The sequence below is a fragment of the Rhinatrema bivittatum genome, chromosome 11 (genome assembly GCF_901001135.1).
Source record: "Rhinatrema bivittatum chromosome 11, aRhiBiv1.1, whole genome shotgun sequence".
Taxonomy (NCBI): domain Eukaryota; kingdom Metazoa; phylum Chordata; class Amphibia; order Gymnophiona; family Rhinatrematidae; genus Rhinatrema; species Rhinatrema bivittatum.
Window position 1 is genome coordinate 48,856,286 of NC_042625.1, and position 17,822 is coordinate 48,874,107.

Genomic DNA, 17,822 nt, shown 5'->3' on the forward strand with positions numbered 1-17,822 from the left:
TTGGTGCTGCCCAAGGCAGATGCTTCAGTGTTCGCAGTCACCAAGAAAACAACCATGCCAGTTGCGGGGACGGCGGCACTAAAGGACGCTCAGGACCAGAAACTGGAAGTCCAGTTGAAGAGGATGTCTGAGGTCTCGGCCTTAAGCCTTCAAGTGGCAATCTCTGGTAGCCTGATGCAAAGAGCGGAGAAGGCTGGGGTTGATCTGGCGATTCTAAGCAGGTGGCCCAGTTAGAAGACCCATGCCCAGGATTCCCGAAAGGACTGTATTATTGGAGTTAGTTCCTTAGAGCAGAGATTAGTTTTGTATATAATTGGAACTTTTGAACCAAAAGGAGTTTTTCTGCGTCCTTGGATGTGAAGGCTCCAGCTCAGGGGGCTCCAACCTGAGTTTCTATGTTCGCCCTAGGCAGGATAATTGTTACTTGAGTTGACTGATGACTGAACAATGGCTTGGGTACAGGTCAATACTGCGGGTCTGCAAGTGGCACTCTCAGTTATGTAGCAGTACCTGAAAAGCTTTTAGGTCTCTGTCTCCATCTGCTAGTAAGGATGCAAAATCCACTTGTCTGGACTGATGTGGTATTCCAGGAACAAAAATTAGCAGGTAAAAACCAATTTTCCTTTCTAAGATACCAGAATACACAGCTTCTGTTACCTCCTCACCATTTCTCAAATGGGTGTATTCCACAGCTGTCACAATAACAGGGTCTGAGCTAGTCACCTTCATCCTAAACTTGTGTGAAGTACCTTGATTCTTCTCAGAACTAGCAACAGTAAATATCTGTTATGCAGGGGTGCAGGAGAAATAACCTCACGTCGGCTGAACCCCATTCTAGCACAGCCAGAAGCTGATTTCAACACTTAGAGGGAGATGTCTTTAAAATGTTGCTATTGGTCTCCAGGGACACAGGCAGGAGAGAATAAAACCTTCTTAAGGTCAAAAACTATTTCTGAAATATGCTCCTTGGATTTAGGGAGTATGGTAATAGACAAAGATCATTCCCAGTGTGATCTCCCTTTCCAGGAATGTCTCCTGAACTGTGGGGGACAGCTGTTGAAAATGCCATGTACATCAAATTAGTTATAAAACTTTCCCACCTACCTTTTTAGTAGACCTGCACTGAAATTGTTATAACATTGTTATAAACCCATTGAAATGATACAGATGGTCTTCCAAAATATTTTAAACTCTGTAAAATGTCTGTGACTGGAAACTTTAACCAGTTATATTTGAAAAAATATATCTGGTCAAGTGCTGAGCTGCAGGCTGAAAAAATAAGGATTGGGCATAGTTGCTCTTTCACAGCCCCCCTCCTTGAGCTAGAAATATATGGGCCTGCCAGGCCACACTTGCAGCACCCCCCCCCCCCCCTTCCATATCCCTCAAAGCATTCTTTAAAAGGTACATTTTAAGGGCCTAGTGCCGGCCTCCCCCTGCCTGCTTCCTGGTCCTGCCTTCTTTCTGCTCATCTTCAGTCCGGATTGTGGTAGCAGGTCTGGTGCTTCTGTGGTTGCTAGGGGAGCTACTCTGGAAGCAAACACAGCCATGGCATCGGGCCCTTAAAATGTACTTTTTAAAGTTGGCTTTGAGGGGCACAGGAGAAGCGGCCTGGGATGGGTGAGGGTCTGTGAAAGGGAAATTAAGTCCATGGTTCTTTTTTATATTTTTTAACCTTCAGCTCAGCACTGAACTGGCTACATTCTTTTGAATATGGCAGTTAAGGCTAAAGTTACCTGACCACATGGGGCTAGATAACTTTAGATCTGAAAGCAGGCACGTCGGGAGTTTAGCTGAATAACTTATTTGGCTAATTCCAAATGCCGGAGTTCCTGCTCATACCCCAGATCAGTCCAAACAAGTGGGTTTATGCATCCCTACCAGCAGATGGCGTCAGAGAACAAAACTTTGGGCACTGCTTACATAACAGAGAGTGCCACCTGCAGTCCCTCAGTATTTCTCTGAATCCAGCAGATGATAGAGGTGCAAACCTGCAGTCTGGAGTTTAAAAATAATAAGGAGATTTTGTTTCCTCGAGGTGTTAGGTTCCTTCCCTCGGGTAGAGCAGGGCGAGCAAGGGGTTGGAGATTCCTGTTCTGGCTCAGCCCTTGTCAGGGGGGGTGAAAGCAGGTGGTCCTGGTTCCTTCACCCCCTCTGGGTCCCTGGCACCCTCAGCGCTCAGCCTCCTTCAGAAGCAGGGAAGTATTTTAGTTTTCTTCCCTTCCCTGGCCCTGTATGTGTCTCTCTTTAAGTAAAAAAAAAAGAAAATACCGGAAGAAGAAACAGGAGCAGCAAGAGCAGGGCTGAGACAGTTTGAGTGGCTGAATTAAGTTCTCTGCCAGGAGGCAGGTAAGGGTACAAGGGCAAATTTGTTCCTCCGTCGGGCCGGGGGCCATTTCAACGCCAAACAGCACCTTTTTCTCTTTGCATCGGCAGGGGCTATTTTTAGGTCCGATTGTGCCGGCATGCCACGTCCCGCGCAGCGCTGCGGTTTAAGGCGGGCTCACCACGATTCAACTGCGTTTTGCCAGGAATTTGTCTCCGGGGGGGCTGGGACCTCTGCAGGACCCCCAGGGGACGGCAGGAACACGAGGTCAGCTGGGCTGGTTCTGGAGGCCCCAGGGGGTCGGAGTAGCCAGCAGCCATTTTGTTTGCACGTGCTGGGAGTCAGGCTGCTGTTTCAGAACCTCAGGACTCCCTCCCACGCTGGTAGCAGGGGAAGGGAAGAGGCGCAGGGGGATGCGGATCCGGACCTTTCTTCTTCAGATATGGAAGCTTTTCCAACTGATTTTGTCCTTCTGTTCCATAAGGCCTGTTTGGCCAGGAAGGGAGCAGGGACCAAGAGGCCTTTACCCAGTAAGTCACAGGCAGCTAAAAAGCCTGGGGATTGGAGCCATGCAGAGTCCGGAGGGATCCTGCGGTCCTTGAGTCTCAAGTGGTCCGCATGGAAGAAGACACATCAGAGGAGATCCTATGGTCTTTGAGGGATCCTGCGGTGCTTGAGTCTCAAGTGGTCTGCATGGGAAAAAACACATCAGAGGAGATGGATGATCCGGATCAGATTCAGGGAGGTCAGGTGGCTCTGGACATGCTGTCATGTTGGTGGATCCAATGCAGGATCCGGAAGGTGACAGTCCTCAGGTAGTCTGCCTGTTCCATAGGGATGAGCTGGGCCCGCTAATTCCCCAGGTGCTTGAGGAGCTAGGGATTAAGGTGTCTCAGGAAGATTCAGATAATGAGGGGGTAAACCCAGTGCTGGAGGGATCACGAAGGCCCCTTAAGGCCTTTCTATTGCCTAAGAAGTTGGTGGATCGGGAGTGGGAATCTCCTGAAGCGGATTTGAAGGTAGCTAGGGCTTTGACTAAGTTATATCCCTTGCCAGAACAGTAGACTCTCTCACCCTTTGTTTAGATACAATTAACCGTTGGTTGAAACATAACAAGTTACTTTTGAACATTAATAAGACTACAATGTTGCTAATTCATCGATCATTATCTATTCCTATTCAGAATTCTTTGTCTATTAACAATATTTCATACTCTCTTTCTTCTCCGATTAAGAGCTTGGGTTTTCTGTTGGACTCCAATTTATCCTTTAAACCTCAAATTAGAATGCTCATCAAAACTGATTTTTTTAAATTGCGTTTACTGGTTGGCTTACGCCATTTGCTTTATGAAAAAGATTTTCTGACGGTTGTTCATGCGCTTATTTTTCCACACATTGATTATTGTAATGGACTTTATATTGGGTTACCAAAATGTCAAATTCAGTCTATTCAGCTTTTACTGAATTCCGCCGCTAGGTTGGTTTCTAATTTAAAACGTTCTGACAGAATATCACCAGTGTTTTGTAGCCTTAATTGGTTACCTGTTTGTGATCGGATTTCTTTCAAAATAGGTCTTATTGTCTTCAAACTTTGCAAGTCCAACTCGTCACATTGGTTTAATGCTTTATTGAGAATATATAAACCAGTCAGATGTTTGAGATCTTCGCAGTTAAACAATCTTGAAGTTCCTTCTATTCGTCAAGCTCGTTTGTTTAGTACTAGAGAGACCTCGTTTTCAATTGCGGCACCCTCTCTATGGAATTCGATCCCTATAGATTTGAGATCTATGGATGATGTTAAGAAATTTAAATCTTCTTATAAAGAATTTCTTCTTGCCCGTGCGTTTAAGTTGTAACGCAATGTATTGAATGTCATTTGCTTCTGTATCGATGAGTATTGTATTGAAGTGAATACTTTTGACTCTATATTTAGATGTGACAGTATTTTATGTTTGTTTTCATATTATAGTGATTTATTTATAATGTTTGTTTGTTTTAGTTTCTGTGAAACTTTGTGATTTTATTATTATGTATGTAATTTTGTATATCGCTTAGGCCATTTGTGTTAAGCGATTAATACATTTTTTCAAATACAAATACCTTGGAGTCGTGGAAGATTCCCGAGGTGGATGCAACAGTTTCCACAGTTACCAAGAAGACCATCCCAGTGGCAGGTTCAGCCGCTTTGAAGGGATATTCAGGATTGGAAGCTGGAAAGGCTGTTTGAGGTTTTGGCTCTGAGCCTTCGTGCGGCAATCTGTGGAAGTCTGATGCAGAGAGCCTGCTTGTGCTGGGTGCAGAAGGTGCACGATAAGCGGTCGGGGACAACTGCTGAGGCGGCTTAGGCTGCCTGTTTGGAAGTGGGAGTGGCCTATGTGGTGGATGCCCTTTATGACATGATTCAGACTTCTGCCAGGAGTATGGTCTCTGTGGTTAGGGCACGACACATCTGTTGCTATACATGTTTCCATGTCCTCTCATAGGTCGAGTGCTGCGGCACATCGAACTTCATCTGGGCAGGTTGATTCTGGTGGCACCCAAGTGGCCATGTTGACCGTGGTTTGCGGACCTTCTTCATCAAGCATTAGATGGTCACATTCGCTTGACCCATCTGTCAGGGTTGTTGCGATAGGGACCTGCATTTTCAGACCAGGAGGATCACTTCTGTCTAGTGGCTTGGCTTTTGAGAGGCGACTGCTCCTCTTGAAAGGTTATTCGGAGCCTGTGATTGCAAATTTGCTTCAGGCAAGGAAACCTTCCACATCATTGGCTTATGTCCGAGTGTGGAGAATGTTCATAGCATGGTGTTTACAGAACAAGGCGCAACCTTTAAAGGTGAATGTTCCGCAGATTCTGGCTTTTTTGCAAAGTGGCTTGGCTAAGGATTTGGCCTATAATTCTCTTTGGGTTCAGGTGGTAGCCTTAGGGTCCCTCTGAGGTAGGATTCAGGGGAGACCATTGGCATCTCATCCGGATGTGGTTCATTTCCTCAAAGGGGCAAAACATCTTCATCCTCTGGTTCGGAAGATTTGTCTAACTTGGAAGCTGAATGTGGCTCTTCGAGTGTTGTGTGGTCCTCCCTTTGAACCGGTTACAAGATCTTCTTTAAATGATTTAACTCTGAAGGCTGTTTTCCTGGTAGCTATCTGTCAGCGGATGCTTATGGCAATGGAGCTTCACTTATTGTATGTGGGTTGGATTCTTTTGCAATATCTTAAAGTGAAGAATGCCTTTCGGAGATCTGATCATCTGTTTGTCCTGTTCAGTGATGCAAGAATGGGTAATAAGGCTTCCAAGGGCACTATTGCTCGATGGTTAAAAGAGACGATGGCTTCAGCTTACATCTGAAGGGCTGATCGGTGCTGGAGGGGTTGAGAGCACACTCCACGAGGGCACAGACAACCTCATGGGTGGAGTGTCAATTGCTTTCTCCGCAGGAGATTTGTTGAGCGGTGATGTGGTCTCTTCACACTTTTACCAAATATTACTGCTTGGTATTCGGGCGCCAGAGGAGGCGCCTTTTGGGGAAAATGTGTTGCACAAGGGTCTTTTGAGTTCCTGCCCAGAATAGAGGGGCTTGGGTACATCCCACTTGTCTGGACTGATCTGGGGTACGAACAGAAATTGGTTCTTACCTGCTAATTTTCGTTCCTGAAGTACCACAGATTAGTCCAGAGCCCGTTCCCATCTTTTTATTTATTTATTTATTTATTTAAAAACTTTTTTATACCGGCATTCGTAGGACACATCATGTCGGTTTACAAAAAACTGAGAAGGAAAGGAAATTACAAAGAACAGGGTAGGGGGTAACTGGGTGAATATACAAGTATAAGAGAGTAAAGTTAAAAGGCAGCGATACAACTATTTGCATTCGATTCGGATTAGATATGCAAAAGAACTAATATACAATGTTACATGGCATGTGCATTTGATACATTTAGCATATGGAACTTATTTACAGTGCAACATGGCATGTGTACTTGATATACAGTGATGGTTGCGGGGTGGGGGGTGAGGGGGGGGAGGGGGCAGGGGGGGTGGGGAGGGTTGAAGAGAATAAGGTAAGAGGATATAGGGTAGGGTGGGATTGAGGTGAAAGACTTCCTCGCTTCTGGATGTTGCTGAGCTGATATGTGATATATTCAGATTAATGAGAAGTGTATTTAGTTTGGAATGTGCTTTGTGTTAAGTTATAGGGGCCTTGTTTTCAGGGGGCTCCAACTTTAAGTCTCTGTTCGCCCAAGGTTTATTGGGGGTTTGTTCTAGTAGATATCTTGGCTTGGGTACAGGTCAGTACTGAGGGACTGCAGGTGGTACTCTCAGTTATTTGGCAGTGCCTCAAAGCTTTTGTTCTCTGCCTCCATCTGCTGGTAGGGATGCATAAACCCACTTGTCTGGACTGATCTGTGGTACATCAGGAACAAAAATTAGGTAAGAACCAATTTTCCTTTAGCTGGGTAAATTAATCAAGTAATTCAACCCCAGCCCAAAACATTCCCAATGTGCTTCTTTCTTATTTGGCTAAAATTTAGCTGGTTAATACTAAAATTTAGCTGGTTAATAACTTGGCTAATTTTTAGGCAGATAAGTAAGGGGAATATTGAGTTATCTAGCTAAATGGCTTTGAATATTGACTCCAGTGTGTGTTGTTTTGATGTTTGCTTTTATGTCCCTGTTTTATGATGATTACTTTACTCATTTGTCATAGCTTGTTGTGTTATTATATGATGTGGACTGGCTATAATGTGGTTTGTGGTTTTTTTTGGTTATATCATTTTTATTGAAAGGTTTTGTATACTGTAGTCATAGCAAGGAAAAGTACAAACACATGGTATTCGAAACACCATTTGAAACATCACTAATACATCAGTGTGGAAAATCTAACACTGCATGCAACTGTCAAGAGTGTTTCTGGACACTGATAAGAGCACTACTACACATGAGGTGTGAGCTTTGCCAAGGCTATGGTTATTTCCACCCCAGTTTAAAAAAACCTCCAATTTAACCAACTAACTGAACCCCCTACCCCTCCCTACTGTTACAAATGCACAAAAGTTGAATATAGGTACAATTACTTTCGATCCAGGTTCAATAATTGTAGTAGTCAATCAGCATACAGAGACGATAACCATTCATCACACTGACAAAAGATACTCCTTGTACATAAGTTGGTTCATAGGTGTGTTTACTAGCAATGTGGTAGTAGCCACTAACCACATAAATTAACCTTGGGTCATAAAGTGCTTGTGGACAGAGATATGCGGTATATAGATTCTTTGGGAATGTGTCAGGGATTGTTCTTAAATTTTTCTAGGGTGCCCGTGTGTGACTCCTCTAGTGCAGACCAAATACATTCATTAATAGAACTGAGTCTTATCGCTGGCAGGCCGTAATTGAAAGATGGGTTCGGGCCCCCAATTCTTAAGGTAGGCATTTTATTACTGCTACCACGGGGTAGTGACTAATGGATTATAGCTCTGGGTTAAGTTTAGGAAGGCTCGTAGCAGAATCAGGCGGCAAAAAGGCAACATAGGGCAGCCAAATCCGATGTGTTTCCTCTCTCTTTTTGGCAGTAGATAGCCTTGCTGTCATGTATTCCATAGTTAGTTGTTTTAATAATTTCTGTTCCCAAAGAGCGGCTATAATGTGTTCGAATTGCACGGCTTATTGCCATACTGTAGTAGTCTTTGTCGAATTTTGTAGGATTCATTTATTTTATGTAATTTCATTGTCCCAATGCTTATGTTTGTTATATGGTTTTACTATTTCAGGTGATGCTTATGTTTTAGTCTTTTATATGATGATTATATTTTGTAAACCACTTTGGGTATTCTAATGGAAGCGTGGTCTAAGATATATACATTAAATTTTAAGATGAATCAAATGGAGCAAACAGTTCCTTTACTTTGTCCTCAGATGGCAGCTTATTTTGTAGCTCTTGCTGAAATGTGTGTGAATGGAGGGGTTAACTATTCATGTAAAAGATCCTTAATATGATCTGTATTAAACAGATTTCTCGGTGCCCACATGTGTGATCTGCTTTAGGAGGCGTGCAGGGCATGGATCTTGATAATGTTGTGTGTTTGGAGCAGACTTCTTAGGGACTTGGTCATGAACAGAGGACAGAAAAAAACAATTTGGCTGCATCTGCGAGCACCCCTGGCTAGTCTTATCTACTTGTGTGATACAAAACCAAGAAGAGTCTTTAAACAAAAAGATTGACTTAATTACCTGTAACACATTCCTGCTATAATTATGCTAATTATAATAATTATGTTAGCAGTGGATTTGCTGTTTGATATTGATAACTGTTTGCAAAGATGTTGACAGCTTGTGAATCTCCCTCTATTTCCCGAAGTACTCTGGTCCCATCTAACTAAGAATTATGTCCCTCCGTGGCCCTGACACATCTCAAGTGCTATCAGATCTCTAGGTAATGCTTTGTTTAGTGCAGCTGCTGAGAACTGAGACCAGTTTGTGCATGGGGAGAGAGCAGAGAGCTAGGAAGCAGGAAGACAACATGTTTAAATAGAACACAGTTCTTGGTGGCTGCAGAGAGCAGACAGGCTTTGTGTGAGGTGCTAGCAAAGAACAAGGTATCCAGAACAATTTTGTAAATTCATATACGCCAAAATATTTTTGAATGTTGGACTGTTGCCGTCTGGCGTATATGAATTTACAAAATTGTTCTGGATACCTTGTTCTTTGCTAGTATTACTACTGTTGGTTTCCAGTATTTTGGGCTGTTTGTGTAGTGATTAATTTGTGTGAGGTGCACCATGCCATGTATATAATAATCTCCAGCAGGCCTCAGCCCTTCCATTCATGCTGCAATCCTGCTACAGAAGCTTTTATTCAGTTTAATAACAACTTTGGCTACTTCAGCCTTCGAGATCTAAAAATAGAAGACAGACTTTACATTTTTTAAAAAGCAAGGAATGGTTTTGCTGTTTATGGATTAATAATTGAATAGGGAATTGTATGCTTGTGACTTTGTTTCTCCTGGTGATAACTGTGCCATTAAGACTAATTTGCACAGCAGGCTAAGAATAGTGTGCCTACTCCCTTTCCATGTGCATGCATATATCAGCCCCTGTCTTTTTCTAATCCAAGGACAGAACGTGTGTGTTAAGTCTGCATGTTGCCAAGGCGTGCCAAGAACGTGGTTGGCATGAAGTGTAGGGGCAGCTAAAGGCCAGAGGAGCTTTTTAAATAGCTTGCATTCCCCACGTGAAACTCTTCTCTGTGAGGCTAATTTTGAGCGGGATCTCGCCAGCTTCAGTTTTTCAGTCCAGTCCACTTTCTAGCACGGTGCGGATTTGCTGCTGATAGTCTCTCCAGAGGATTTTTGGAGATTATTCTACTGGCGCAGTAGCTTGCATGGCTCTGATATTCTTATGTTTACTGCCTTCCTCTCCCTGTGCCAAGGTGCAATGTGTTTCCATGATTTGTCAAACGGGATTATGGAGTTGACTGTAGAGCCCTGGATATGAATCACCCCGACTGTTTGTCACCTAGTAGCTGTGCTCTTGGCAGAAAGTGAAAATGTCAAAGCTGTCCTGAGTAATGCAGAAGTGTCCGTGTCAGACTCCTCTTGTTGCAGCTGATTGAAAAGAAACCGTTTCTGTTTTGGTGTGGGGGTGCTGACAGCACAGTTACCCCAAAGCTCTGAGGCAGTTCTGCCCTCCCTTGCATCGCCTCCCTTTGCATTGAATCCTTCCCCACCCCACCTGTAGGAAGGCTCTGGAATTGTGTAATCCTCATGGAATAATCTGTTTTGTACTTCACACAGTAAAACTGTGCATCGGAGTTTGGTAGTGCAATTTCATTATTTTCAGAATTGAAAGCACAGAGGTATTCAGTTCACGTAGTAGGAATATAATCAAAAGGAAACAGTCTGAAAGTTCTCTCTTTAAAGCAAAAATTCAGCTCTGACCCACCGGAAGGCTCTTTCCAGGGCGGCCCACTTCTCTCATAGAAGTGAACCTCGGCCAAATCTTTCAGTGCTGGGAGCTATGCTTCTCCCCAGACCCCCACCATCGTTTGGTTAGTTTGAAGGGCTAATGAAGTGAGCTTTTACCTGCATGCACTCTTTCTGGACCTGCACGTTGGGAGCAGCCAGACTTGCCTGGCAGGACTCATTCACTCCTTTACGTTTTCATTATTTATATTCCGCCTTTCGTGACACTTCAGAGCGGATTACATCTGGTTTTTAAACTGATCGTCTTGTCTGAGCTGTCAAGAGCTGGGATGATTTGGGCTGTTTGTACAGGCACTCACTGTAGTTCTAGGAGGCCAGGGCTGGTGGAAGCACTGAGTAAAATAAGTGCTCACCTGGAGCGCCACAATTTAGGGGGCAGAGGGACTGAAAGCAGTAAGCAGTCTCCATCATCTTTCGTCCATCCGCCAGTGCCGTTACGGAGCAAACAGGGCACCTATCTGTGACGTCAAACTGTGCCTGGAGCCAAAACCTGAGGCTTCTTTCCTGGGGAGAGTGGGGGAGGTCATTGGGTGTATTTGGGTGCACACAACAGCATGAAACAGAGGAGCTCAGAGTTGCATGTTTGCTGTGAATGCACTTCTGCAAGACTTGAGCCTGAACCGCTACACGGAGCAGAGAGAGAAGAGCTGTGTTTGTGCCAGTGCCCTTAGTAGGAGAGGGGGGATAGGTGAATGCTGCTAGGGCTGGCAGAGAGGAGAGAAGGAGGGAGAAAGAGGGGGTATCTATGTAATGCTGTGGGGCTTGGAGAGGGGGAGAGAGAAGGGGGAAGCTGTCGCAGCTGCTACTGAAGGAAAGGAGTGTACTAGAGCCATGGTGTGTCTGTGTGTGTGAGGCCACAAGGCTGAAGGTTCACCTAGGGCACCGGCTTTACCTCTGAAAATGCCAAGAAATAAGGACTGTAAGGCCCGGGTTGCTCCTGTGTGCAGTGTCAGAAGCAGTTTAGGTGAGCACTGGGTTTCCCTTCTCTTCTTCATGACCAAGGCTCTCACCATCACCTCTGGAAGCTTGCTCCGTGCGTGCAGCGCCTTTGTGAAGCCCTGCTGCTTTACATTAGTCCTAAGCTTTCTAGCATGACCTCTTGATTGAGAATGTCCTTTCCACTGAAATGTGCTTGCTACTTGCATACTGTGCACCACTGATACCTTTCTGAAAGGCGTTCAGCAGCAGCAAAACTGATAATAGGAGAGCAATAGTCATTTATAGGGAAACTTGGTAACTTTGCACAGTGGCCATAAAAGGTTCCCGCAGACTTTACCCTGAATTTTCAAGCAGATGTATGCGCTTGTATTTGCTGTGAAAATTTGCATGTAAATGCCTGAGTAGGCACGGTTACACCAGCTCTGTTGAGGGGCAGTACTCATGCAGGAGAACTCGCACACAGAAGGATAAGGACAAGTCCGATGTCTGCCCCCAGGACCTCTCTTGCCAGTTTGCCTAAATGTAGCCTGATTGGTATGCCTGTACTTTATGCAAACTGAGCCCCAGGCAGCTGCTGGCTTGGAAAATTAATTCCTCAGGCACACGCTAAAGCAGTTTTCCAACCCAGACTTCTGCACACGAATTATCTCGGCAAAACCCCGCGCACACAATTCTGTCGTCTTGCTGAGAGACGTTCTGCACGCACGTGCCCAGACTGCGCTGCAGGAGCCTCTCCCCTCACACATCGTGTGCTTGTACATGCGTCCCGCTCCCACACTTTCCGTGAGCAAAGCACGGCGACTGCAGAAGTCCCTTCTGGGGGTACGGGTGGCCGGCAATTATCAGTAAGCCCCTAGCTGCTGTTATGCTGAATGTGTGGTCTGTTTGTCTAGTTACGTTCTTGTGTTTTTATTGTAAATCCACTGAGGGCAAACTTGAAGGATCGGCGGAATGTAAATGGTTTGAAATAGATTAACAATACCTTTGTACCCCCCACCTAAGCACATTTCAGAGATAAACTCCCCAAGTAGTTTGCTTTTGAGAGTTTGCTCTGACCTCCACGGGGGACAAACGTCTGCTCTTCTCCTCTCCTCTGGGCGTCTCTGGATGAAGTGCAGATTGGAAACGGTGTGCCTGCATTGAAAAAGGCCGTATCTGCCTGTTCCCCCCCCACACTCCCAGGGCTGGCTCATGTTCTAGTTCTGTGTCTCATTCACTTGCTCTCCCGTCTTTCCATGGCTACGCTTGGAACTGGGCACAGAAGTTAAAGCGTAGCCACGCAGTGGGGAAAGGTTTTCATCCTGGCGGCCCCAGCCAGCTAACTCTTAATTAGCTCTACTCTCGTTAATGGGGGGAAAAAACCCCCCAAAGTATGGCTCTGGAAAGCGAGGAGTGATTTGTTTTATGGCTAATGTTATGTGCCCAGCATTGCTGCCCCTCATAGCACGCACTGGTGTAGCCATCGCCGCCGTCCTGTGAGTAACGTGCAGTCCCGGTGGTACTTTGTTACTGGTCTTTATAGTGCTATTCAGAAAAGTGCCCTTTGGGATGAAGAGCCCTAAACTTCGGGGGGAGGGGGGGTCTCTGTCCTGGGAGGTTTAAATCTAGTCCTGTGCTTCAGTTCTCCCCAGCGCAATCTAAATGTTGGCGTCCCGGCAGCATTCGTGAATAATCCAATCTGTCAGTGGAAGCAGTGCGGAGGCAGAAACCCTGAAATCAGGGGCAGGGTCATTGCTTGGAACGCCGGATACAAGAAAGGCCAGAGCTGCACATGCAGGAAGTGAGAGATGGAGCACTCCCCCCAGCTCAGACCAGCTTCCCCTTTTTGCCCTGCTCCAACCCTTCTACCTGCAGTCACTGAGGCAGGCTTTGATTCTGGATCAAGCCACATGCCGCATGCCTTCCTCCTTTAATGCCTGTCAGATATTGGGATAGCTGGCTCAGTACTGGCTTGCTTCACCTCCTACCTCATATTAGAATAGATTTCACCACTTACTCCTGGAACTGCACCACAAGCATTTCCCAGGGCTCAGCTTGCTCCATGTCCTGTTCAGTGCATTCTTGACCCCTTTATGCCTTGTACTTGCTGGGCTTGGTTTATTACAGACTACGCAGATGGCATTGTTTTATTTCCTGCTTAAGTCATTTTGGTCAGCTGCTGTTCAGTTCCCATCAGTTTGCCTGACCACCATTCGCAGCCGGCTTCGTCGTCATAAATTATCTCTGAATATTAACAAAAGAGAAATAATTGTGCTTAGTCGCTCTGTACAGCATACTGTCCCCTCATCGCTGCAATTTGACGTAAATATCATTCAGGTATCTGGGGGTACTGTTAAATCCTAAGTTATCAGTGCAGGTCCCTATCAAGTTAGTTGTACAATCATCCTTTGCTAAGCTAAGACATCCATGACATGTGAAACCCCTACCCCCACCCGATCCTAGCAATTTTCTATCTGTGCTGCAATCATTAATATTACCAGACTCAGTTACTGTAACGCTGTTTACTCTGGTTTACCTCACAGTTCATTAAGGCCTCTTCAGATCATCCAAAATGCGGCTGCTCACCTACTGACAGATATTAATGTCCATGAACATGTCACCCAGTCCTCCAGCCATTACATTGGTCACCAATACATTAGTGAATATAGTACGTACTGGCTGCTGTTATACACAATCTCTTAAATACTAATACTGCACGCTTGACAGAGACCCAGGAAAGAACTTTCTCTGTTTCCGGTCCCACTGTGTGCAATTCTTTATCGCTAGCTGTACGCAGCAAAAACGAACTTAAGGCATTTGAAAAAGCTCTTAAAACCTTCCCCTTTAAAGCAGCATTTGTAGCAGTAATTTAGACTTCGTCCTGCAGCACTGTATTGTGACATTATAATGTGGTGCTCCTCCTTAAAAGATCCGCAGTCTTGCCATTAATATTCCACAACTTTCTTCTGTGGATTCCAGAAAGCAGCTTATTCTAGGATTGTTTGTCTGTTATTTGTCTGTAGTGTATTTGAGTTCTGTTTTATGTATGTTTTATTGTACTCCGAAGGGTGGGCAAGAAATAAAAGGAGCTGGAACAGCTCTCCTGTGAAGATAGACTACCCAGGCTAGAGCTCTTCAGCTGGGAAAAAAGACAGTGGCAAGGGGACATGAGATTTATAAAATCATGACTGAGGTGGAAGGGCTAAATGAAGGATGGTTATGTACGCTTTCAAATAATACTAAGACAAGGGGCCACTCCATGAAGCGAACAACCAGCAGATTGGAAACAAAGCATAGAACGTACTTTTTCACTCGGTGCAAAATCAAGCTGTGGCATCTTGCCAGAGGATGGGGTCAAGACAGCCAACAAGCAGAGTTTAAAAGAGGTTTGCTGGAGGAAAAGTCAGTGAAACATCATTAGCTATTGCTATCCCTGGAAGTAACAGGAAATAGATCTCCTTTTTTGGAATCTGCCAGCTACTTGTGATCAGGACTGGCCACTATTGGAGTTAGGATGCAGGACTTGATGGACCTTGGTCTGACCCAGCTTGCCACTTTTGTTCTTAACTAACTTTCCATGGATCAGCTTTTGCAAACATAATATATGTCTTTAACCTAATTCCTTACTTCAGCCTGTTGGTCTACCTTCAGCCTCATTAACTAATTTTAACAATGATCTGTTGACCTGCCTGTTTGTCTTGGTTAGACTATAAGCTCTGTTGAGCAGGGATTGTGGCAATCTTATGGCCTCATGGCTGAGTCCTTGGAGGTGCCTGTCTAGTATGATCTGAGCGGGTGCAGATTTAAGCATAGGCAATTGCCCAGGGTAGTAGATTTTGAATGCCCCAAATACCCAGGCCAAACAGGAGTGCAGATGCCAGGGAGGAGCCTGCTCCAGCAATCCACTTCAAAGGGGTGCTGCGATGGCACTCTGGAAGTGGGTTGGGGGTAGAGGGCCTTCACCCACTATCTGATCTCCAAGGTCTCCCCCCCACCCCTCTCCAAATCCTGTTTGTGTGTGCCTAAATCCGATCCCGGATCTGGGTGTGGGCTTGAGAGATTGGGGTGATTTAGTATAGTGCTATTACTTCTGTGTTGGCCTTTCTGGTGAACCTGTCTCTTCTCTCTGATTTTAGGTGGTGAGTCATTCTGGGGAAAGCCTTTCAAAGATGAGTTTAAGCCAAATCTATCCCACACAGGCCGTGGGGTCCTTAGCATGGCCAATTCTGGGCCCAATGCCAACAAATCCCAGTTGTAAGTGAACCTTTATCCTACTGTACAGCACATGGCTGACACTGCGACCTCACCTCATGCATCGCTCTAGGCAGGTCTCTTCAAACAGTTTTCAGAAAGCCCGCATAGGACTAAAGTCTGGATACTGTTTACTCACGGACCTTAGCATGAACTTTCAAAGAAGACCTGTGGTATGTGTAAATCCGTAAGATTTACATGCAGACTTTAGAAAATTGAAAGTGATTGCATAAATGCTTTCCCCACCCCCTTGGAACACCTTCCGTAAATGCGGGTAATTGTACATGCATCATCCTGCCTACGTTTACATGTACAATCCCTTAGTTTATTTTCAAAGCCCGGGGTTTTATGCGTATAAGTGGTGTTTTGAAAATCAATAAGCTGCAGTATATCTGCACATGGATTGTTTTTAATTAAGCTTAGATAAAGGAAAATTAGTTTCTTACCTGATAATTTTCGTTCCTGTAGTACCAAGGATCAGTCCAGGACACCTGGGTTGTGACTCCGCACCAGTAGATGGAGACAGACCAAAACTTGTGGGCGGAGCATATATGCTACTGTGCCAGTCACAGCCCCTCAGTCATACGTAATGTCAAAGTAGAAAACTCAGTTAGTCAACCAGAACCAACTAGCAAAACACTCCACTTAAACGGAAATGATTCCAAATCCCTTCGGGAACCAGGCTCCCCAGCCGAGAGAGCCACAACAAACAAGCGGATAGATGAAACAATCAACATGAGCGGACTCTCCGTTACTTTAGTGTAGCACTGCGGGCGGGATCCTGGACTGATCCTTGGTACTACAGGAACGAAAATTATCAGGTAAGAAACTAATTTTCCTTTCCCTGTACGTACCAGGATCAGTCCAGGACACCTGGGATGTACCAGAGCCAACTTACCGAGGGTGGGAAGCAGAGAGTCCTGCTCGGAGTACCCTCTCTCCAAACCCTCCGGCCTCAGAGGCCTGAACATCCAACCGATAATTTCTGATGAAGGTAAGTATCGACTTCCAGGTAGCCGCCCTGCAAATCTCCTGAGGCGACACCGGAGAAGTTTCCACCCAAGACGCAGCGTGGGACCGCGTCGAGTGAGCCTTGAGACCCCCAGGCGGAGGTGTTCCCCGCACTAAGTACGCAGAACCAATGGCCTCCTGGAGCCACCGAGCGATCGTCGTGCGAGACGCCGCAGAACCTTTCTTTGGACCCGAAAACAGGACAAACAGATGATCTGATACCCGAAAGGATTAGTGACCTCGAGATAGCGAAGAAGGGACCTCCGCACATCTAGGTTTCGTAATTCTCTCGATTTCGTGTCTGACGACTCCCCGACCACGAAAGCGGGAAGCTCCACCGATTGATTCAAATGAAAAACCGACACTACTTGAGGCAGAAAAAGAAGGAACAGTCCGCAAGGAAACCCCTGCGTCGGAGATCCGCAAAAACGGCGCCCTACAAGACAATGCCTGCAATTCCGACACACGGCGTGCCGAATCAATCGCCACCAGGAATGCGGTCTTCAACGTGAGATCTATGACCGTAGCGCGCTTCAAGGGCTCAAACGGTACCGAGCATAAGTCGGAGAGAACCCAGCTGAGGTTCCAAGACGGCCAAGGGGAACGCAAGGAAGGACGGAGGTGTTTAGCCCCCCGCAGGAAACGGGCGATGTCCGGGTGAAGAGCCAGGGAGGTTCCCCGGACCTTACCCCGCAAACAACCAAGTGCCACGACCTGGACCCGGAACAAACTGCACGCTAAGCCTTTGGCCAGCCCGGATATCGGAAACGGCGGCGGAAGTGGGGTCCAAACCCCGCTCCACACACCATACCTCCAAATTACCCAATCCCGGACAAGCCCGGGACATAGACTGCTTCCGGGACCTGAACAGCGTAGCTATTACCGCGACCAAGTAACCTTTCCTCTTCAACCGATTCCTCTCAAAAGCCATGCCGCGAGACAGAAGTGATCCGCATCCTCCAAACAGACGGGGCCCCGACGAAGCAGCCCTGCGAACCCCTGGAGACGAAGGGGAGCCGTTACCGACAACTGGATGAGGTCTGCGAACCACGGGCGGCGCGGCCACTCCGGTGCCACCAAGATCACGTTGGACGGGTGCACCTCTATGCGCCGCAGAATCTTGCCGATCATTGGGCATGGGGAAACACGTACAGCAGCACCTCCGTCGGCCAGGGAAGCACCAACGCATCGACGCCTTCCGCTCCCCTCTCGACGCCGACTGTAAAATCGCGGAGCCTTCGCGTTGCACCATGTGGCCCTCCGATCCATGTGGGGAACCCCCCACGTCCTGCAGATGAGGAGAAACGCTTCGTCTGCCAGCTCCCACTCTCCGGGA

At 46.2% G+C, this 17,822-nt stretch overlaps 1 protein-coding gene across 1 annotated transcript in view; it reads left to right on the top strand.

Annotated features, from left to right (window-relative positions):
- PPIL2 (peptidylprolyl isomerase like 2) overlaps positions 1–17,822 on the top strand; it is a 109,442-nt gene that overhangs the window by 77,825 nt on the left and 13,795 nt on the right. Inside the window, exon 15 of the mRNA XM_029619565.1 lies at positions 15,361–15,478. Within this exon, the coding sequence (XP_029475425.1) occupies positions 15,361–15,478 (118 nt within the window). The remainder of the gene's footprint in view (positions 1–15,360; positions 15,479–17,822) is intronic.